This window comes from Scyliorhinus torazame, chromosome 6 (assembly GCF_047496885.1).
Source record: "Scyliorhinus torazame isolate Kashiwa2021f chromosome 6, sScyTor2.1, whole genome shotgun sequence".
Taxonomy (NCBI): domain Eukaryota; kingdom Metazoa; phylum Chordata; class Chondrichthyes; order Carcharhiniformes; family Scyliorhinidae; genus Scyliorhinus; species Scyliorhinus torazame.
The window spans coordinates 268,315,843-268,339,169 of record NC_092712.1 but is presented as its reverse complement, the minus strand read 5'-3'; the positions used below and the strand labels follow the sequence as shown (position 1 = coordinate 268,339,169).

Genomic DNA, 23,327 nt, shown 5'->3' with positions numbered 1-23,327 from the left:
AGAATTGAGGTGGTTATTACTTGTCAGTTACAGCCTACTAAAATCTGTTTCGCTTTTGAAAGTAAATGGAAGCCCCACAGATCAAAGGATCTAAGGGGTTTAAAGCCTTGTGATAAAAAAAATTAATGCAGATGCTGGAATCTGAAACAAAAAAGAAAATGCTGGACAATCTCAGCTAGTCTGACAACATCTGTGGAGAGAGAACGGAACTAGTGTTTAGAGTCTGGATTAACTCCAATCTCTCCACAGATGCTGTCAGACCTGTTGAGATTGACTAGCATTTTCTGTTTTGCTTAAAGCCTTGTGATGTGTTTTGGCTTTCTCTGAAGTAACAGCTGCTGCTTTCAACACTTGTCTGAGGCAGCAGGTGTTAAGGGGCTGATAAATTTTTTTTTAAAGTTTTTTTTCTTAACTGTTTCTGCTGGACTGCTCTTAGGCAGGGGTGACCTAATTGAGGGGGGGGTCTCTGATATGCGGGTTATGGGCAGGATTTGCATTGTAGGGGGGCATCTAATGGACTTTGGGGGACACAAACATTTTATACTTACCCCTTTGACCCACCACAGCGTTGTTGCTAATTTTTGGTTGGTTCAATTGGCTCTGTTTTATAACCTTTGCTCTCGAGTCGCCAGGTATCTTTATGATACCGCCACGAGGTTCAAGTTCAAGTAATGATCAATAACTCAGTACACCAATTAGTCAAATCTACTCATGCATAAACTCTACTTTCTAAGCTATTTCTATCACTAACAGACCAGTACTTAGCTTCGGACTGGCCCACCAGATCAGGGGAACAAATGGCCTTTCGTTCGGGTTCTGAGTCTGCAGGATTCAAAAGCTGGTATGGACTGGTAGCTAGGAACGCCTATCTCATAGTGAGCATTGACTTGAGACTTACGTTCTTTGGCGGCAGCTGGACAGGTCACTGTCAAGGGTTGGTTAGCGTTGCTGAGTGACCCTGTCAAGAAGGACGATTTGAACTTGGGGGCTTTACTTTATAGTCCCCAGGGGCTTCCCGCCTTTCGGGGTGGACCCCGTACCTGATTTCAAGTGATTGGAACTTTGGTTCGATTTCTCCAATACTGGAGCAGTTCCCTGATCGATGGGCGGTCTTTAGGTGTCCGTTAACCTCTTTTGTGTTGGCTCCTGCTGGCGCCGAGGAGTCTGGCTTGGTCTTGTTTATCTGAAATGTTTCGATTGTTCCCGGGGATCGCTCATTAGCATGTAGATGGCTGCTACATTATTATGCAGATGGTTGCTGGTATCGATGCTGTCTGGGCTTTTGCAGAGTTTATTACACAGTAAACTTGCACCTGCTAGTTTCTGCCTGTGTTGGCTGAATTTTGCTTCAGCCTTTGCTGTTCTCCATTTTACGTTGGGAATTGGCCAACCCAGGTGGCTACAGCGTCCGTACCACGTCAGGGCACACTTGAAAATATTTGCATCAATCCACACCCACGTGAAACTTGGCCGACAGGGTCGGAGCATCATCGGGCCCTAAGGATTTGGGCTTCCATCCAATTAATCAGATGTAAATTAGTTCAAATTATCCATTTGCATCCTCCCACTGGCACAGGGCATGTAGCTTGCTGCCATTGTCGAGTGACTGGACCATCGCCAATCTAGTTTTCTGCTCAATTCTCCGCTGGATTGTGAACCCCACTACCAGCAGTGGAGAATCCACTCCTCTGGCTTCTATTAATTAGCCAATCCCCTATCTGTGGTAATATACTACTCCTTGCACAATGGACTCTTACCTTATTAAGTAGCCTTTTGTTTAGTACCTTATTGAATGTTTTTTGGAAATCCAAGTGTATTTCATCTATTGGTTTCCCTTTATCCTACTCATTACCACCTGAAGAATTCCATTAAGTTTGTCAGGGATGATTTTCCCCATCATGAAGCCATGCGAACTCTGAAAATCCCTTGGGTAAGAATAAGACGGCACTGGAATAAGAATAAAAGTCTCAGCAAGAGTTTCATATTAACCAATTGCACTCACCCGCCAGGGATAATGGGAAATCGCCCCCATCTTTGCAAGTCCACTTTGACCTTTGCCACCAGTTTTGTATAATTCAACCTCTGAAGTCTCCCTCAGTCCCTTGCTAACTGGACACCCAAATACCAAAAATGACTGTGGAAAAGCTTTTATTAAAATAACCCCAGAACAGAGAAAACTACCCCATCCAAACACTTTGGCCATTAACCCAACTCATCACCTTAAAAACATGAACAATAAAATCAATAAAATATTAAAATCCCAACCGACCAATCCCCGCATCCCTCAAGCCGTGTCCAGACCACAGTCTTTGATAAAGTACACTGTCAATTCCGACATCACACTTTCACTATGGGAAGTCCGTTTTCTTTAAATTCTTCCGATCGGGCAGATCAGCGCAAAGTGCCGGTGCCTGCGCGGGAGCCACCCGAGATGCGGCCGCTACTTCATGCCGCCGCACCAAGGTCCGTCCACTGATAGTTATTTTATTTATTTTCTCCACCCTCCCTTTTGCCTATTGATTATTTCATGTTTTTGGAATGTTATTATTGCATAGATTGAGAGCACAATTCTCCTCCAGGTGGCAATTTTAGAAAGGCCACCAGTTTCCAACAAGGGAACAGGGAGAATATACACTGGTACAATACGTGGTGGACCGAGGCTGAGGGAAAGGTACATCCTTAATGTGTTTATGGTTTACTTATTTATGGTGCTTTTTATATATTGTATTAAATAGGGTTTGAAATTTTAAACACACAAAGATACTCACCACACTGCTAGCTTCTCCAACAAATCAAATTGCATCTTTAATGTGATGTCTCTATTTGTTTACTCACTGTTTACAATCTCCCAACAGCCTCTCCACTCGCGCGATTTCCAGGCGCCGGAATGTGGCGACTAGGGGCTTTTCACAGTAACTTCATTTGAAGCCTACTTATGACAATAAGTGATTTTTATTTTCATTTCAAACTCCCATTTTACACATGTGCGACAATGGAAACAAAAATCAGGCAAGGTGAAAAATGTGTAGCGAATACACCACTTCCTGTTTCTGACCAATTAAATCTTATTTTGCGTCTTCAGATGATCCAATGTCTTCTCGTAGGTTTAGTTGTATATACAGCATTTCAAAAGTTGTTGATTCTGGTTTATTTTAAAATAACAAATGGGCGAAATCCCAATTTCCTACAATATATCTGGGACATAACATTTTGCAGGATTCAATGAATTAAACACAACTTAAAATGGTTTGTGATACCAGCAAAGTTTGCCTAGTGCTAAGCCATAGATGAAGATCTAAGAGCTGAAAGTCATAAATTGACGCATTTATTTTAGCCAGGATGCACAATCAGAATAAACTAGCTGTGAAAAGCCCTTTGATTACAAAATAACCATTAAGGGTTTTCCCAAGTTTATTAATTCACCTGAAGGAAAAAATATCCCAATAATTCTAAAAGAAATATTCTATATATTCGAAAATTACAATGTAAACTTCCAATGATACCTATATTAAACAAGCTATATCGGTATCAAACATATCTCAATCCAATAAATGGGTTACGTATTCTATATTCAACCCCAATAATGTATCTCAGTCCCAATCCTTAAAGAATACATTTAACTCTTTCTTCTTGGAAATGCGTAATTCAAGTATTTAACATTAACTTGATACTCATTGAGATGAGACTCATTGAGATGAGCAATGTCGTTGTGGAGGAATGGTATTCTTTGCACTTCACAATGGATCAAGCACATCCATGTTTAGTAGAATGTTGTTTTAATATTCTGTACCTTTCCCTCAACCTCAGAACACAACATACTGTACCAATGGATATGTATGTTCCCTTGTTGGAAACTGATGGCCTCTCTAAAATTGCCATTTGGAGAATTGTGCTCCCAATTTGAAAAGCTAAGGACTGAATTTACACAGATTTCATTCATTCTCTGTTTTAGCTCATGTAGAATTCTCATTCCATCATATTTCCATTTGAATATAAAGACAAGATTGCAGATGCTGAAAATCTGTAACAATTAACAGATTGCATCTGTGGAGAAAAAGGTTTTGAATGTGCCTTTTGTTATAACTGGCATTTTAAAAAGCTGTTTTCTTGTAGTAATAGTCTCACCATTCTGATAACTCCTCCGGAATACAAATATTTTTGTTCTTCTGAAAGATAGTGGCTGACTTGAAATGAAATGAAAATCGCTTATTGTCACAAGTAGGCTTCAAATGAAGTTACCATGAACTGTTGAGTATTTCCAGCATTTTCTGTTTGTGTTACAAATTTCCAGCATCTGCAGTAATTTTTCAGTTCATACGCTTGCTGTTGTTTTTGTCCATTTTATGTTCTGCCTGTGACTACTAATTGAAAAAAGTATTTTTAATATTTTATAAACCTTGCGTATTTTTCTTTCTGATGGATAGTGCAATTGCTGGAAAGTTTGATGGGATCTGGGACAGAGGTTCTCTAGTAGCTATCAATCCATCTGATAAAAAACGGTGAGTAATATGTCATCTGCTTTTATTTATCTTTTATTAATTTTAATAAGTTGCTGTTCTGCATTTCATCCAAAAAGTGACAAAATTAAACTTGTTTAACGGTATTAGAGAGATACAATTTAATTCCGAGTGTGAGTAATAGCACAAGTATAAGGGAAACCCAGAGTTAACACAACTTGGGTCTCCCATACCTAAGTGAAACTTGTCATAATATCCACTCATGTATATAATGAGATGCAGACAGGCAGTGATTGACACACAGGATAACCAATGAACACACACAACACATAACAACCAATCACCAGACAGGACACAACCACTATAAAGCACACAGGGCATTAAGACTCTCTCTCTCTCTCTCTCTACAGGACACAGCTACTGAGATAGTAAGAGTGCACAAGCCAGTGAGCACTATCACCATGAGGTAGAGAGTTTGTCTGGTCAAGCCAGTAGGAGGTTATCAGTTAGATTTATAGAGTGTCAACTCAAAGCAGACTATGTACAGCAATCAGGAAGTTCAATAAAACAGTGTTGGACCATCTCCTGTCAGAAGCCTGTTTCTAGTGTCGCTGCATCCAGTTGCAGTCAACGTTGAACCAACTTACTTAACACATCATGGTACCAGAGTGCTATTAATCCAAACAAACCTACCTCGAGTGCATCTGCAATGACCAGCAAGCAGCCATCCAGCGGCATGGAGAAGATCCAGCCTTCTTCGCAACTCCGGATCTCCGGCAACCTCTGCGCCAACTGGAAAGTCTTCAAACAAAAGTTCCTTCTGTACATCGAGGCCTCCGACCTCGAGGCAGCATCGGATGCCAGAACGATCGCGCTGTTCCTGTCGACTGCAGGGGATCACGCCATCCACATCTATAACTCGCTTACGTTTGCCGATGGCGAAGACAAGACAAAGTTCAAGACAGTTCTGCTGAAATTCGACAGCCACTGCGACATTGAGGTGAATGAGAGCTTTGAACGGTACATGTTCCAACAGAGGCTTCAGGGTAAGGATGAACCTTTTCAGTCCTTCTTGACCCATCTCCGCATCCTAGCGCAGTCATGTAATTATGACTCGACGACTGATTCCATGATCCGGGATCAGATCGTTTTCGGGGTCCAGTCCGACTCCCTGCGGGAGCAGCTCCTCAAAATCAAACAGTTGGCCCTCTCCGTCGCCATCGAAAGATGCGTTGTCCATGAGCATGCCAGAAATCGCTACTCCCGCATCAGGGCGGCAGAAACTGCAAAACTGGTCTCCCACGAGGCAGAAAGGGTACAGGCATTAGCGAAAATGCAAGGCCTGAGCATCGAAGAGAGTGGCCGTTCCGCGCGCTTTTCTCGGGTCCCCACGCATGCGCGCCACGACCGGGTGGACGATGAGGCCGAAGACCCTGAGGCGCATGCGCGAACGTCGGCCGACCGCACTGCGCAAGCACGATGGCGCACAGAACGTGCTGACGTCAGCATCATGACGTGTCCGAATTGTGGCTCCGCCCATTTAAAGCGGCAATATCCAGCCAAAGGCAGGCGATGTCTACAGTGTGGAAAGCCTGGCCACTACGCGGCCTTCTGCAGGTCCACTCCGCCGAACAACAGACAGCGATCCCAGCTGCAGCACAGACGTGTCTGCTGCGTACAAGGCATGCAGGATTCTGATCCAGAGAGCCCAGCGGACCCCGTGCTGACTGCCTCGAGTCTCCATATCAGGTGGGCATCATCACCACACGCGAGTTGGTCTCTACCGTGCCTGCCAACCGCCTTACAATCCTCAGTGTGCATCCTGCCGACGAGTGGTGTGCCGTCAACACGGTCAACCAGTCTCGCATCCGATTTAAATTGGACACTGGCGCGTCTGCGAACCTCATTTCACAGTCGGACCGCGACAGCATCCGACACCAACCTAGCATTCTTCCACCAGCCTGCCAGCTCCTTGACTACAATGGGTCGTGCCAGTGGATCGTGCAGCTAGGTGTCTCTCACAAGGCAATCAAGGCGATGTTGAGATTCGAGATCGTCCGGCCTGACAAGGCATCCCTGCTCGGTGCTCGCTCATGCAAACTCCTAAATCTGGTACAGCGATTTCATGCCATGTCCTCGACACCGGCGATGGCCTCGCCCAATGCGAATCTCCAGGCTGAGATAGACGACATTCTCACACAATACCACAGTGTGTTTGATGGGATGGGCACGCTCCCATATCGCTACAAGATATTGCTCAAGCCGAATGCCACCCCAGTCATCCATGCACCACGCCGGGTGCTGGCTCCTCTCGAGGATCGTCTGAAAACGCAGCTACGAGAGCTCCAAGACCAGGGCATCATCTCAAAGGTCACGGAACCCACAGACTGGGTCAGCTCCATGGTCTGCGTCAAGTAACCCTCTGGCAAACTCCACATTTGCATTGATCCCAAAGACCTGAATCGCAACATCATGCGAGAGCATTACCCGATCCCGAAGCGTGAAGAATTGACCTGTGAGATGGCTGACGCCAATTCTTTAACAAGCTGGACGCCTCCCGTGGCTTCTGGCAAATTCAGCTGGACGAGTCCAGTCGGGAGCTGTGCACTTTTAACACTCCGTTCGGCAGGTACTGCTACAACCACATGCCTTTTGGTATTATATCAGCTTTCGAAATATTTCATCGCACAATGGAACAAATGATGGAAGGCATCGAGGGTGTGCGAGTCTATGTGGACGACGTGATCATCTGGTCCACGACGCCCGAGGATCACATTGCTCGCCTCAAACAGGTTTTCCAGAGGATTCATGAAAATGGCTTCCAGCTCAACAGGGCCAAATGCTCGTTTGGGCGGTCCGCTATCAAGTTTTTAGGTGACCACATTTCACAGCAAGGTGTGATGCCGACAAGGTGCTGGCAATCAATGCCATGAAGACACCAGAGGACAAAAAGGCAGTCCTCCACTTCCTCGGGATGGTAAATTTTCTGGGAAAATTCATTCCCAACATGGCATCCCACACCACGGCCCTCCGGCATCTCGTTAAAAAGTCGACAGTGTTCCAGGGCTTCCTGCACATCAAGCAGAGTGGCTTGAGCTGAAGGCGAAGCTCACCACAGCCCCAGTACTGGCATTCTTTGACCCAACCAAGGATACCAAGATATCCACAGACACAAGCCAGGATGGTATTGGGGCGGTGCTCCTCCAGCGAGACGATTCCTCGTCTTGGGCTCCAGTGGCATATGCCTCCAGGGCCATGACTCCGACCGAACAACGTTAACCCCAGATCGAAAAGGAGTGTCTGGGTCTCCTAACAGGAATAGTCAAGTTTCATGACTATGTATACGGTCTGCCGAAGTTCACGGTGGAAACAGACCACAGGCTTCTAGTCCACATAATCCAAAAGGATTTAAATGACATGACACCTCGGCTGCAGTGACTTCTTCTTTGTCTCCGCCGATATGACTTCAAACTCGTCTACACACCGGGCAAGGAACTGATCGTTGCGGATGCCCTATCCCGATTCATCACCATGCCGTGTGAACCGGGCGACTTCATTCACCACATCGAGGCACAGGTGCAGTTGTGTGCCAGCAACCTCCCAGCCACTGATGAACAAGTTGTCCAGATACGCAAAGAAACTGCCAAAGATCCTCTACTGCAGCTTGTGATGCAACACCTTGCCCATGGCTGGAAAAAGGGGCAGTGCCCCCAGTTATTCAACGTTAAGGACGAGTTAACGGTTGTTGAGGGGATACTTCTTAAACTAGATAGAATTGTCATTCCCCAAAGCATGCAAGCCATGGTGCTCCGACAGATCCATGAGGGTCATCTTGGGGTCGAAAAATGTCGACGCAGAGCTCGGCAGGCAGTCTACTAGCCTGGCATCAGCCAGGACATTGCCAACACGGTCCTCAACTGCACAACATGCCAGAAGTTTCAACCAGCTCAGCCCAAGGAAACACTGCAACAGCACGAGATTGTGACGTCTCCGTGGTCCAAGGTGGGGATAGACCTCTTTCACGCAAATGGGCGTGATTACGTGCTCTTGGTCGAACTACTTCTCCAGCTACCCGGAAGTGGTAAAACTGTCAGAACTCACGTCCAAGTCAGTGATTAAAGCCTGCAAAGCGACGTTTGCCAGGCACGCCATACCACTCAGAGTGACAACGGCCCATGTTTCTACAGCCAAGAATGGTCCGACTTTGCACGATCCTACCACTTCAGTCACATCACATCCAATCCCCATTACCCGCAATCAAACAGGAAGGCCGAAAAGGGGGTCCATATTGTTAGCGGTTGCTGTGCAAGGCTGCAAACTTAGCCTCAGACTTCAACCTGGCGCAGTTGGCATACAGGGCAACCCCTCTGTCGACTGGTTTGTCTCCGGCGCAGCTGCTCAGGAACCGCAACCTGAGGACGACTGTTCCAGCCATCCATGTTCCAGATCTTGACCGCCTCACGGTGCTGCAGAAAGTGCAGCGATCCAGGGACCAGCAGCAGATCATTTATGATGCTCATGCCAAGGATCTACCTGCGCTGGCTCCAGACGATGTTGTTCGCGTCCAGTTGCCTGAGGGAGGTTGGTCAGCCCCAGCTATTGTTGTCAGGCAGGCTGCCCCCAGGTCCTTCGTTGTCCAAATGGCTGATGGCTCCATTCTACGGCGCAACAGGAGGGCGCTACGAAAAGTTCCCTGCCCACCGCCTGGCTGCACTTCTCCGTATGTCATCATGCCTCCTCCTGACATCTCGCACCACGAGGCCACCGATCTGGCACCGATCCTGCCTCTCCATGAAGCCACCGACATGGCAGCAATCCCGCCTGTCCAAGTGCCGGCGTTCCCCCCCCCTCCACCTCTGAGGCGATCGACAAGAATTTGTCATCCGCCACAAAGACTGAATCTATAGACTTAAATCTTGTAAATTTTGTTGTTTGCTCTGCATCTGCACAATAGACACCTTCCCATGTACATATGTTCATTCACTCACCACTTGTATATAATCATGCATGTATATATATCGCCACGTTCCAAAATTTACTTCAAAAAGGGAAGATGTCATAATATCCACTCATGTATATAATGAGATGCAGACAGGCAGTGATTGACACACAGATAACCAATGAACACACACAACACATAACAACCAATCACCAGACAGGACACAACCACTATAAAGCACACAGGGCATTAAGACTCTCTCTCTCTCTACAGGACACAGCTACTGAGATAGTAAGAGTGCACAAGCCAGTGAGCACTATCACCATGAGGTAGAGAGTTAGTCTGGTCAAGCCAGTAGGAGATTATCAGTTAGATTGATGGAGTGTCAACTCACAGCAGACTATGTACAGCAATCAGGGAGTTCAATAAAATAGTGTTGGACCATCTCTTGTGTCAGAAGCCTGTTTCTAGTTTCACTGCATCCAGTTGCAGCCAACGTTGAACCAACTTAACACATCAAAACTGAGTTTAGACTCCATACATCACTCACATTTATCAGTGTTCTGTATTGAAGAATGCATTCCTGCTGGTGGAACGTCACGTAATCTGTAGCGACATCAGCAGAATGTTTGCGCAGGCTTCATTTCTCCATCTTAGATTGTATGAGCAACATCTCCTAATCAGCCTCCCATCGGGTTTTGTAGAAATCCAAGTGTGTGGCACTTCCATACCTTTTTTTTTTGTGTCACATTGAGAATATAATGAAGAGAACACTGGTGATGAGAATTGAGGCAAGAAAAAACTGAGGCACAAAATAGTCAACTGGAAAAATGGAGACGAGAGCAAAGGAAAAGATTCTCAGGGACTGGATTCACACATCAGTCAAATGGAAAAGCCGCCAATGCTAAAGGTTAAAAAAAATTAAGGATAAACATGAGTAAGCAGAACAACAGTTTGAAAATTTGCTTGCCGTTGGAAGTGGGTAGATTCTAGGCTTCAGGACCGTGCACATGGTGAAGCAAAATGGGCTGAGGAAACGATGATTCAAAATATTCTGATTCTGTAGTCCATGTTATTTTGCTTGTAGACCCCTTGTTTCATACATAATAAAAGGGAAGGGGGGAAAGTTTTTTGAAGTATAGACGCTGGGAGCCAGTATCCACACTGGCAGGAAATGCCATGTATGCATTTGATGAAGACTGAGAGACTTTAAGATTTCATCTTCATCTCCTAGAGAATCAAACACCGGACGACCTAAAGGTTTATGCTATTGCAAGCTTAGTTCATTTAGCAAAGCTGGAAGATGAGACCTATAACGAGTTAGTGAATGTTCTAGCAGGGCATTTCTCACCAAGACCACTGTTAATTGCAGAAAAGTTTCATTTCCACTGCCAGAGTCAGGAAGAAGGTGAAAGTATCTCTCAATTCGTGGTGACCTTAAGGTTCGCAAAATACAGCGATTTTGTTGTAACACTAGACAAAATCCTTTGTCATAGGCTGGTATGTGGACTCCACAATGAAGCTGTTTCAGAGGAGGCTGCTTACTGTAAGCGACTGTTTTTGTCTTTTTTTAAATTTCGAATACCCAATTATTTTTTTCCAATTAAGGGGCAATTTAGTGTGGCCAGTTCACCTACCCTGCACATCTTTGGGTTGTGCGGATGAAACCCACACAGACACAGGGAGAATGTGCAAACTTCACATGGACAGTCATGATCAACCAGGGTCCTCGATGCTATGAGGCAGCAGTGCTAAGCACTTCGCCATCGTGCTGCCCTTACTGTAAGCGACTTCAACAGCTGATTTGAGAGTTGGCACGTCTATGGAGATAGCACAAAAGAGGCTTCACAGATCGGGGCTGGTGCAAAGATCCACAAGATGTAGACAGCCTGAAACAATTCAGTCTGTAAGGGTGCAACCATGGCATTGATGTATACAAGTTGGACAGTGGTAAAAGGGACCATATTGCCAAAGCATGTTGGGCTCAGCAGTCACCAACACCCAAGATGTGCAAGAAAAAAAACACGTCTCAGCATATTAGTTGAGTCTATAAGATAGTAGAGAAGTTTCAGGCCCCTCAGGAGACGACGTACCCGAACAATTTCCAAGAGTTGAAACTAGATGTCTTGTCAGTGCAGGATGATCAACAACGTTTCTGGGTATTCCCGAAACTTGATGGTATCCAAGTCAAAATGGAATTGGATATATATGAGACAATATAAACAAAAGTTTAAAGCATCTGCCATTAAAACCATCAAATGTTTGTTGATCCTAAGGACGTACACAGAAGATGTCATAACATTAAAAGGATACATTATGGTAAAAGTAGAAGTAAATGGGCAGACAACGGAGGTGCCCTCCAAGTTGTCCGTGGAAATGATCCTACTTTTATTTGGGAGAGCATGGTTGGGAAAGGGCAGTGAATCAACGAGTTGTTTCAAAGAATGACCTACAACTTCTGGAAAAGTATTTCAAAGGTTTTTGAAGACTCACTGCGCTCAATGACAGGAGTTGAAGTTCAACTCAAAATTTAGCCAAACAGCCATAAGACTAGGAGCAGAATTAGGCCATTGGGCCTATCGAGTCTGCTTCACCATTCAATCATGGCTGATGTTTCTCATCCCCATAACCCATGAACCCTTATCAATCAAGAACCTATCTCTCTATCTTAAAGACACTCAATGATTTGACCTCCACAGCCTTCTGCAGCAATGAGTTGCACAGATTCACTGCCCTCTGGCAGAAGAAATTCCTCCTCATCTCAGTTTTAAAGGATCATCCCTTCAGTCTGAGGCTGTGCCCTTGGGTTCTAGTCTCCCCTACTCGTGGAAACATTCTCTCTGTGTCCACTATCTGGGCCATAGTATTCTGAAAGTTTCAGTAAGATCCCCCTCATCTTTCTAATCTCCCCCTCATCTTTCTAATCTCCATCAAGTACGGACCCAGAATCCTCAACAGCTCCTCACATGACCAGTCCTTCATTCTGAGGATCATTCTTGTGAACTCCTCTGGACCCTCTCCAAAGCCAGCACATCTTTCCTTCGATCGGGTCCCAAAACCACTCTCAATATTCCAAAATGGGTGGCATGGTAGCACAGTGTGTTGCTCTCTTTGGTTGTTTCTAAATATGGCGGTCAATATGGCCGCCTTCCTTAATTCTAAATACGTTTGCTTTAGAGTCGCCAGGTATCTTTCGATACCGCCACAAGGTCCAAACACGAATACTGATCAAAGAGTCGGTACACCAGTTAGTTAGTTCAAAGTCAATACTATTTATTTAGACACACCGCAATATCTACTCATGCACAAAATATTACAGACTAAACTACCACTACTGCTAAAGCCTATACTTAGCTTCGGGCACCCACTCAGTCAGAGGAACAATGGCCATTTTTCGGTTCTGAGGCTGCTGGGGTCGAAGTGGTAGAGGGGAACAGCTAAGGTCGTCCGTCTGGTAGCGAGCATTGTCCTTGGACTTACTTGCTTCTGGTGTAGCTGGTGGACGGGTCTCTCCGCTGTGAGAGCCAAGTCCAAGAGAGCAGTTCTCTCTTGGGGCCTTCTTCTTATACCCGAAGGGGGCTTCGCGCGCTTTTGGGCGGGCCTTGAACTTGGCCCCAATCAATTGGGCCATTTCTTGATCATTCGCATTGATCCTGACCAATAAAGGGGTGGGTGCCCTGATGGCTGGGCGTGTCCTAGGTGGCCGTGGGCCTTGCTTTGTTTTCTGCTTTCGGTTTGGGGAACTGGCACAGCGAGGTCTGGGGCCAGATCGGCTACTTAAGTATCTTCCTTTGTTCCCAGAGATGGGCCATCCATATGCTAATGGGCCTACAGTTTCGGTCTCGTCTGGGAGCTGTTTCTCCAATATGCAGACAGGCTCTGTGCCTGCCTGCTTTCTTAGCATTGTCCATATTTCCCTGCAGTCTTTGCAAATGTCCATTTTGTATTCTGGAAGTGGCGATCCCAGATGGCTACACACCCTCCTTGTAGAGTCGCAAAGGGATTTGTTTGGTGGGAGTCAGACTCTATGTCATCATCTTCTCCCGGCTACCATACTCTTGACTGGAGTAGGTGCGCTAAAGCTGCTTGGGGCGAATTGGGGTTCATCTCATCATTCCGGATGAGCCTGAACTAACTGTCTCGGTGCCAGAATCTTGTGTCGAGGTTGGAGCTGCTAGAGTTTAATCCATAATTGTTGGGCGGTGGGTCTGGGTCAGGGATTTTAATGTACGTTATCTCGAAGGGGTCACTGGAATCATATTCGGAATCGCTGGGAGTGGGGCCTGGTGCAGGGGTGTAATCGTAGCGTGGTGTGCTGGGGCTGTCGCTATCACTATCGCTGCTGGTTGAAGGAAGGGAGAGGCGAAGTCGTGCCTCTGGGGGTGGAGTCGAAGTCGTGTCTGAGGATGGGCTGGACAAGTTGGGGGAGGGTAGGAATACGTCATTCGTGGGCAGGGCGTGCTCATCTGCTGCTGCAAGCGAGATGTGGTGTGCATGGTTGTTCTGCGAGCCTTAAGCTGGTTTACGTGAAACCACGCAGACTTGCCATTCGGATAGGTGATCTTATCCACAGAGGGGCTGACTTTATCTGAGATGGAGTAGGGTCCGGAAAATTTGGGGGAAGGAATGAACTGGGGTTTTATAGGGATAGCATCACTTGCTGCCCTATTGCAAACTCAGTGGCGTGTACCGTTTTATCAAAGCAAGCCTTGCTTTGTTTCTTCCGTGTGCCAAGCCTGATGGCTGCTGCAAGCTGGGCGGCCTTCACATTTTCAATAACCTGTTGTACTGCTTTCTCATGCGTGAGGGCGGTGACTGTGGGGCTGGCCAAATCCAGTCCTAATAAATATTCTGTGCCTTTCATGGGGCGTCCGGTCATGAGGGTGTGGGGGGTGTATCCTGTGGACGTGGATACTGTGTTTCAAATGAACATTAATGCAAATGGGAGAACTGTGTCCCAGGTGCTGTTGTGCTGTTGCACCATTTTTCTAAGGGTGGCTTTTAGAGTTTTGTTCATCGTTTCTACAATGCCGCTTGATTGGGGGTGATATGCAATATGAAACTTTTGCTTTATTCCGAGAATTGTCAGGACGTTTTTCATAACGCGTCCTGTAAAATGGGAGCCTTGATCGGACTCTATACTGCATGGGAGGCCCCATCTTGTAATGATGTGCTGTGTTAGGATTTTAGCTGTCGTTTTGGCAGTGTTTGTTCTGGATGGAAAAGCTTCCACCCATTTTGTGAAGGTGTCGATGACCACCAACACATACTTAAAACCATTTCTGCAAGGGGGTAGGGGTCCTATATAGTCGATTTGCAAATTCGTCCGGGGCCATTAACTTAGCTGAGCTTTTCTAGCATATCTGTCCGGATTGTTCTGGGCACAGATTAAGCAGTTTTCAATGTAATGTGTAACATTGGCTTTTAAATCAGGCCACCAGCGGAGGGGTCTGAGGTGGGCTAGGGTGGGTTCAATGCCCTGGTGTCCATGATTGTCATGGAACTGACAAATAATTTGATTCCTGTCCTGGCTGGGGACTACATAAATGCCGTCTTTTAGAATCACACCGTCATGTGTGGTTATCGCATTTTAAAACTTACCATAAGGGGCTGGGAAGTTGCCTTTTAAAACTTCCCTGAGCTTCTCATCTTCCTTTTGAGCCTTTGCCAAATCTTGAATGTTGGTCTGTGAGACCTGAACCGGGTGTACTGGGGCACTTTTGTGATCTACAATATAAGCTATGGCTGCCAGTTCTGCTGCCTGCGAGCCTAAATGTGCTGGCAATTTTAACGAAATCTCTTCTAGGGCGCGTCCCTGCGCGTCCTCTATATAAATTTCGCAACCGGTAATTCTTTTCCCGTTTAGAACTGTGGAGGAGCCATCCACATAGATTCTAAGAGGTGCGCATGTGTCGGTGGGCTGGGGTCTCTGGGGTGAAGTTCCTGCTTTCCTGGGAGCTGACTTCGGTACAAAGGGTCCTGTATTATGCTTAGTGGAGATGATCTCACACGCATGTGGGGCACCTGCATATTGTAAATTATCGGCTAGGAAAGTGTGGGTCTTGGTTCCCTTAACTGTTGTGCCCCGTCCCTGTAAAAGAAGGGTCCAACGGGCTGCGCCGATCTGGCTGACTGTGCCATCCTTCAGTCTACCATCTAGTAGTAGCTGTGTTGGGGTGTGTTCAGTGAGAAGGGTGATGAAGTTGAGTCCTGTAATGTAGACGAAGTATTGTACTGCCCAAAAGACTGCAAGCAGGTGCCTTTCGCAGGCAGAAAATCCTTGCTCGACCGGGTCTAATACGCGTGAGGCGTATGCCACGGGGCCTAATCGATCATGTCGTTCTTGGAGGAGCACGGCCGAAAGGGTTCGGTTGGTAGTCGCAACCTCAATTGCGTACGGGAAAGTGGATCTGGGACCTGTAATGCGGGGGCTGTGCTAAAGGCTCTTTTTAAAGCATCCACGGCATCCGTGTGCTGTGGAAGCCATTCCCAAGGTGCTTGTTTCTTGAGAAGTTCGGATAGGGGCGCTGCTTTTGTGGCGAAACCGCTGAAATGGTTTCTGCAGTAGCCAACCAGTCCTAGAAATGACCGGAGGGCTGTGAAATTAATTCGACAATCGAGTCGATTCGTTTCTGCTCGATCTCGCGTTTGCCATGTGTGATTACTGTATCTAAGTAAATCACCTTTTCCTGTAAAATCTGGGCCTTCTTGGGGTTTACTTTACAGCCAATTTGTTGTAGGAGTCCTAACAATTCGGCGAGAAGCAAAATGTGCTCTCCCTTTGTGTCCGTCTGTAGTAGCAGATCATCTACATATTGGACCAGACAATCGGGTCGGGAAAATTTTGCTAATCCATTTGCCAGCTGTCGGTGGAAAATGGAGGGGAAATTGTGGAAGCCTTGTGGAAGGCACGTCCACGTATACTGCTGTCCCTGGAATGTGAATGCGAATTTGTATTGGCACGCTTTATCCAATGGAATGGACCAAAAGCCATTGCTAATGTCCAAAACCGAAAAAAACTTTGACTGTAGTCCCTGTTTGAGCATGGTCTCAGGACTCGTGGCTATGGTGGGGGCTGCTACTGGGGTTACTTTGTTCAGTTCCCAGTAATCAATGGTTAGTCGCCATGATCCATCGGATTTCCTGACAGGCCACATTGGTGGATTATTCGTGGAGGCTCGATTCGGAGTACTCCTTGATCAAGCAAACTCTGAATCACTTTTGAGATTTCTCCCTCTGCTTCTTGGGGAAAACCGTACTGCTTTTGGGGTCTGGGGCCGGGACCTGTAATATTCACTAAGCCAGCGATCTTGCCACGGTCATGCTTATGCTGTGCAAATGCTGCTTTGTGTTGCTGCAGTACTTACCTAACTTGTTTGTTGTGACTAATGGCTCGAGGGTCGATCCTGAATTCTCCTGCTGCGCTGTTCCTATTTTCATACTCTCCAACTGAGGCTGCTGGGGTCGAAGTGGTAGAGGGGAACAGCTAAGGTCTTCCGTCTGTTAGCGAGCGTTGACCTTGGACTTACTTGCTTCTGGTGTAGCTGGTGGATGGGTCTCTCCGCTGTGAGAGCCAAGTCCAAGAGAGCGATTCGCTCTTGGGGCCTTCTTCTTATACCCGAAGGGGGCTTCGTGCGCTTATGGACGGGCCTTGAACTTGGCCCCAATCAATTGGGCCATTTCTTGATCATTCGCATTGATCCTGACCAATAAAGGGGTGGGTGCCCTGATGGCTGGGCGTGTCCTAGGTGGCCGTGGGCCTTGCTTTGTTTTCTGCTTTCGGTTTGGGGAACTGGTGGCGCGAGGTCTGGGGCCAGATCGGTTATTTAAGTCTCTTCCTTTGTTCCCGGAGATGGGCCATCCATATGCTAATGGGCCTACAGTTTTGGTCTTGTCTGGGAGCTGTTTCTCCAATATGCAGACAGGCTCTGTGCCTGCCTGCTTTCTTAGCATTGTGCATATTTCCCTGCAGTCTTTGCAAATGTCCATTTTGTATTCTGGAAGTGGCCATCCCAGATGGCTACAAGTGGTTAGCATCCAGGTTCGATTCCCGGCTTGGGTCACTGTCTGTGCGGAGTCTGCACGTACTCTCCGTGTTTGCGTGGGTTTCCTCCGGGCGCTCCGGTTTCATCCCAAAATACCTGCTTGTTAGGTGAATCGGACATTCTGAATTCTCCCTCAGTGTACCCGAACAGGCACAAACCAGAGTGTCGCGACGAGAGGATTTTCACAGTAACTTCATTGCAGAGTTAATGTAAGCCTACTTGTGACAGTAATAAAAGTTATTTATTATTATTATTAAGTGGGGTCTCACCAGAGCTTTATTCGACCTCAGCAGTACATCCCTACTCTTGTATTCTAGCCCTCTAGAAATGAATGCTAACATTGCATTTGCCTTCTTAATTGCCAACTGAACCTTCATGTTAACCTGAATAGTAACCTGAACTAAGACTCCCAAGTCCCTTTGTGCTTCAGACTTCCAAAGCCTTTCTCCATTTAGAAAATAGGCTACAGCAGGGCAGCACGGTGGCACAGTGGTTAGCACTGCTGCCTCAGGGCGCCGAGAACCTGGGTTCAATCCCGGCCCTGGGTCACTGTTCGTGTGGAGTTTGCACATTCTCCCTGTGTCTGTGTGGGTCTCACCACCCCCCCCCCCCCCCCCCAACTCCCTACCCAAAAAGATGTGCATGGAGGTGGATTGGCCATGCTAAATTGCCCCGTAATTGGAAACAAATAATTGGGCATCTAAATTTATTTTTTAAAAGAAAATAGTCTATGCCTCTATTCTTCCTGACTGTGTTCTTTTCTACATTGTATTCCATCTGCCACTTCTTTGCCCACTCTCCCAGCCTGCCCAAGTCCTTCTGTAACCTCCCTGCTTCCTCAACACATCCTGTCCCTCTACAGATCTTTGTATCACCTACATCATCTTTAAACTTGCAGAAGTCCTTTTGCCAGTCAGCCACTCCTCTATCCGCGCAAGTACCTTCAGCCTAATACTTTGGGCTCTTATCTTGTTTAGCAGCCTCCTGTACGGCACCTTGTCGAATCCTTCTAGAAATCTGAAACTGCTAACTCAGTCCTATTTTAAGCATACATTTCCAAGTACTCTGCAATTTTATCCTTTAATAATAGTCTCTAAAATCCTACCAATGACGCAAATCAGACTAACCAGCCTATAATTTCCTATCTACTGCTTCCCTCTGCCTTCCTCCCTTCTTGCTGGCATGTGGCGACTAGGGGCTTTTCGCAGTAACTTCATTGCAGTCTTAATGTAAGCCTACTTGTGACAACAAAGATTATCATTATCACTATTGTACTCACCTCTGCCCCCGACTCTGAATTGAATTTCCTTTGTACCTCCCGAATAACCTCCAAAATTCCTGCCATTGCTGTTCCACTGTCATCCCTGCTCGGCTACCCTTCCAATCAACTCTGGCTCACTTAATTGTAAAACCATTACATCGGATTCCAGCTTCTCTCTCTCAAACTGCAGGATAAATTCTGGAATTAAAAGTCTAAAACAGGTGGCCATGAAACCATTGTCGATTGTTGTAAAAACCCATCTGGTTCATTCATGTCCTTTAGGGAAGTAAATCTGTCGTCCTTACCTGGTCAGGCCGACATGTGACTGTAGATCCACAGCAACGTGGTTGACTTTTAAATGCCCTCCTAAATGCTGGTCCAGAGAGCGATGCCCACAACCTATGAACAAATTTTTAAAATATCACTTCTTGCTATTGATTTAATTTCATTCCTTATTAACAATGCAACCCCGCCCCTCTTTGCCCATCTGCCTGTTCTTTCGATAGGACACATATCCTTGGCTATGCCGAAATGTCTCAAAGATAGAACCGTACCACATGCCATCAGGCCAGAAGTACATGTGACTTCATCTCAAGTACAGAGATATATAAGAACCGTTTCAGTGAAAGGGAAATTGTGGGCATAGTCCAAAAAGGAATGATGACAGACGTATGTCGTAAAAATCCAGACCTCAAGATCTATATCACAACAAGACTAGAGTTGACAGTCCAAAATGGAGTTTCATTATAGGGAAAACAGTGATTATTCCTCTGTGTTTGAGTAATAAAATCCTTGACCAATTATGAGGGACATCCTGGTGTGTTGAGGATGAAGGAACTGTCATGCAGTTATTTTTAGGTTTTCAGTATTAGATACTGAAATCAAACAGCAAGTGGGGCAATGTCAGTCTTGTACAAATCTTAAGAAATACTCCACCACTGCAACGGTTACGTCTGTGGGAATGACTGATACAACCATGGTAGAGAATAGACATAGCCTGCATTGGTCCAGTTGAGGGACACATGTTCCTAGTGATTGTGGATGTGCACTCTAAATGGTTGGAGTAGTGATTATGTAATCCACAATGACAGAACAAACAATTGAGAAGTTGGAAGAAACATTTGCGAGATTTGGTAGACCGGAGCAGGTCGTAAGTGACAATGGAACTAAGTTCACTTTTAAGGAGTTGGAAGATTACTTAAAAGGAAATGCTATACAGCACAAAGTCAGCTCCGTACCATCCTGCAACAAATGGATTGGCCCAGCAATTTGTACATCATTTCAACATTCAATCAAGGCAGCAAAAGTACCAAGGTACATTGTCAAGACAAGTGAATAATTTCACGATGTCACCCGAAACACTGCACACACTAAGGATAGAGTTCACCAGCAAGAAAAAGGCACTTAAAAAGAGTAGCCAGGTTCCATAATGTCGCGTACAACCCAAAATAAATAGATGTCCATCTCAATTAAAGATAATGGTGCAAAATAATGTATCCAAATTTAGTTATCAAATATACCTAGTTATCAAATATAATATAATTTAAATCTACAATGGTATTTCTGGATGAGATGGGGCAGCATGGTGGTGCATTAGTTAACACTGCTGCCTCACAGTGCCAAGGAGCTATGTTCGAACCTAGCCACGGGCCACTGACCACATGGAGTTTGCACAGTCTCCCAGTGTCTGCGTGGGTCTCACCCCTACAACCCAAAAAGATGTGCAGGGTAGGTGGATTGGCCACATTAAATTGCCCCTTAATTGAAAAAAAATAATTGGGTAATCTAAAAAAAATTCTCATGGGGCACAGTATGGTTATGTATAAAAAGTGACTGTTCAACACTTCAGTGCAAGTATTAAATGCTTGTTGCATTCTGCTGTTAATTTACTGATGTGGGAAAATGCACTTCTCTACCAGAGGTGGCTAATAGTTCCTATTCTGTCCAAGCATTACTTTAAAAAAAAAAAAATTTAGAGTGCCCAATTCATTTTTTCCAATTATGGGGCAATTTACCACCTACCACATCTTTGGATTGTGGGGGCGGAACCCATGCAAACACGGGGAGAATGTGCAAATTCCACACGGACAGTGACCCGGAGCCGGGATCAAATCTGGGACCTCAGTGCCGTGAGGCAGCAGTGCTAACCACTATGCCACCGTGCTGCCTCCTATCCAAGCATTACTAACTGAGCCGACCCAGTAAAATCAAACCGAATGTTAATAGATTAAACAAAGTGATAATCAAAGAATAAAAGAGAACATGAAATAGCAAAACAAATTTGAAAGATTATAAAACATGTTAAATGAGAGATATGACCATGCGTTAAATTTCTTTTTTTTAAATATATGATTGTTGCAGTTATGTCGAGCTAATAGTAAACCTTATGGCCAAAGGATGTAACTATCTTCTGGATACTTTTACATATGATGAAGACAAATATGTTGGTAAGTGATTTTGTAGTCTACTTTTACATGCTTTAGACACATTTGAGGTGTGAAAAGCACTTGCATGTATTTGAGTACAATGACAAGCTTTTTGTATTACAGGTGAAGGAATAAAATATTCAAGAGATTTGAAATTTAAATGCATATATTCCATTTCCTCCTTTTTCAACCCCGCACCCCCAAGGCCGCCTCAACTTTGGCCTCTGAAGTCTCGCCATGCTCCCCATAGTAAATTAAAGTAGAGGACATCAGAGTCCTCCTGTGGTCTGGCCCAGATCAGATCACTTCCACTTCCCCACTTCTTACATACCCTGGCCTACTGCAGCTGCTCAGTGCTGTACGTACCTGTCACTCATTGCTCTGTCCAGATGTTCCCTAATTGTACTTTTCTAATCTTCTCTGGTTCATTCCCCAGATACAGTTGCAAATTTTCCTTTTTTGGGTATTTCCCGTCATGGGTTAAAAAGGAGTCTTTTATGTATTGCAGGAACTCCATTCCCTTATTCATTTTACTTCTGTCCAATTAATATCAGGATAGTTTAAATCTCCCATGACTATTACTTTTTTTATTCCGTTTCCTAATTTTTTTACATATTTCTTCCTTCATCTCCCTTCTACTACTAGATAGTCTGTTGACTACACCTATCAGTGTGATGGATCATCTTTTATCATGGATTCTATTTTACCTTTGCTGATAGCTACTGCCATTGTTATCCCTATAAAGCACAGCTACTCCACCTTCCTTTTGTCTACATATTATCAAAATATGTTGTACTCTGCGATGTTAAATTCCCAGTCCTGATTTTTCTAGCCATTTCTCCGTAATCCCAACCATGGTTTTGTTCCTTCCAACACATGACTGCCTCCAACTCTCCTGTTGTATTATGGACACTGTGCATTGTTGTACAGACATATTGAAATGATAAATAATTTTTATGAAGCCCAAGAGACTATTATCTATTCAAAGATTATTTGAGTGAATTTACTCTCTGACGGGCTATCTGATGATCATCACAGAATATTGCAATATTTGCCTGATTTTGTCTGGCTCATAAATATTTTTAATTAATTGTTAACCTGTAAGCTACTAAATCTGGTTATGAACATTTATATTTGTCTGAATAGAGTAGGTAGTGATGTATAAACTGGTGTTAAATTCATTGAAAGTGCCACGACTAGGTCAATGATTTCAGCAAGAGTAGAAAGCAAAAATGACAAGTCATTTCAAATCCTAAGGGATGTAGTTCAGAACTGTTAAAACATTGAATAAGAGAATAGAAATTGAAGATGCAATAGCATATGCATAAAGTTAATGGCCTGCCATATAAATCAAATAATTCATGATTCAGTGTCTCTGGAACTTAAATTAAGTCAAATTAATTTCATTTTGCATGCCACTATCTCCAGTTAATTGAAAGAAATAAAACTTACTAAATGCTCAATATTTTATTTTACATCCTATAAATAAAGCTTACTCTTCATTGTAGAAATTGTTTTTTTTCTGGCCTCAGTTCTTGGAGAATCTTGACATTTTTAATGGTACCTCAGTGTCACTGTTAAGGTCGCTACTTGTTGACCATCCTTCTTCTTGAGAAGGTGGTGGTGAGCTCCCTTTTTTAACCAGTGTATTGCATGGATGCAAAATCGGGAATTATCTACTGATAAACATAAAACCATTGTCGATTGTTGTAAAACCCCATTCATGAATGTCCTTTAGGGAAGGAAAATCTGCTATCCTGACCTGCCGTGGCGCACATGTGACTCCAGATCCACAGAAATGTGGTTGACTCTTCGGTACCCTATGAAATGCCACTCAGATCAATATTAAAGCAAAACATTAACAAAATAAAACTTAAAATTACATTTACAAAATTAAAATTAGTCTTACAGTACATTTCCCCCCCAAAAAACCTTCTGGAATCTGTTCTTTTTTCCCACGGTAGCATAGTGGGTAGCACTGTTGCTTCACAGCTCCAGGGTCCCAGGTTCAATTCCGACTTGGGTCACTGTCTGTGTGGAGTCTGCACGTTCACCCTGTGTCTGCATGTGTTTCCTTCGGATGCTCCGGTTTCCTCCCACAAGTCCTGAATGACGTGCTGTTAGGAAATTTGGACATTCTGAATTCTACCTCTGTGTACCTGAACAGGAGCTGGAATGTGGCGACTAGGGGCTTTTCAC

The 23,327-nt window shown here is 45.0% G+C and overlaps 1 protein-coding gene across 1 annotated transcript in view; it reads left to right on the top strand.

Moving 5' to 3' along the window:
* LOC140425425 (probable thiopurine S-methyltransferase) overlaps nucleotides 1-23,327 on the top strand; it is a 117,526-nt gene that overhangs the window by 79,483 nt on the left and 14,716 nt on the right. The window contains exons 6-7 of the mRNA XM_072509695.1: nucleotides 4,425-4,499; nucleotides 21,064-21,149. Coding sequence (XP_072365796.1) covers nucleotides 4,425-4,499; nucleotides 21,064-21,149 — 161 coding nt within the window. The remainder of the gene's footprint in view (nucleotides 1-4,424; nucleotides 4,500-21,063; nucleotides 21,150-23,327) is intronic.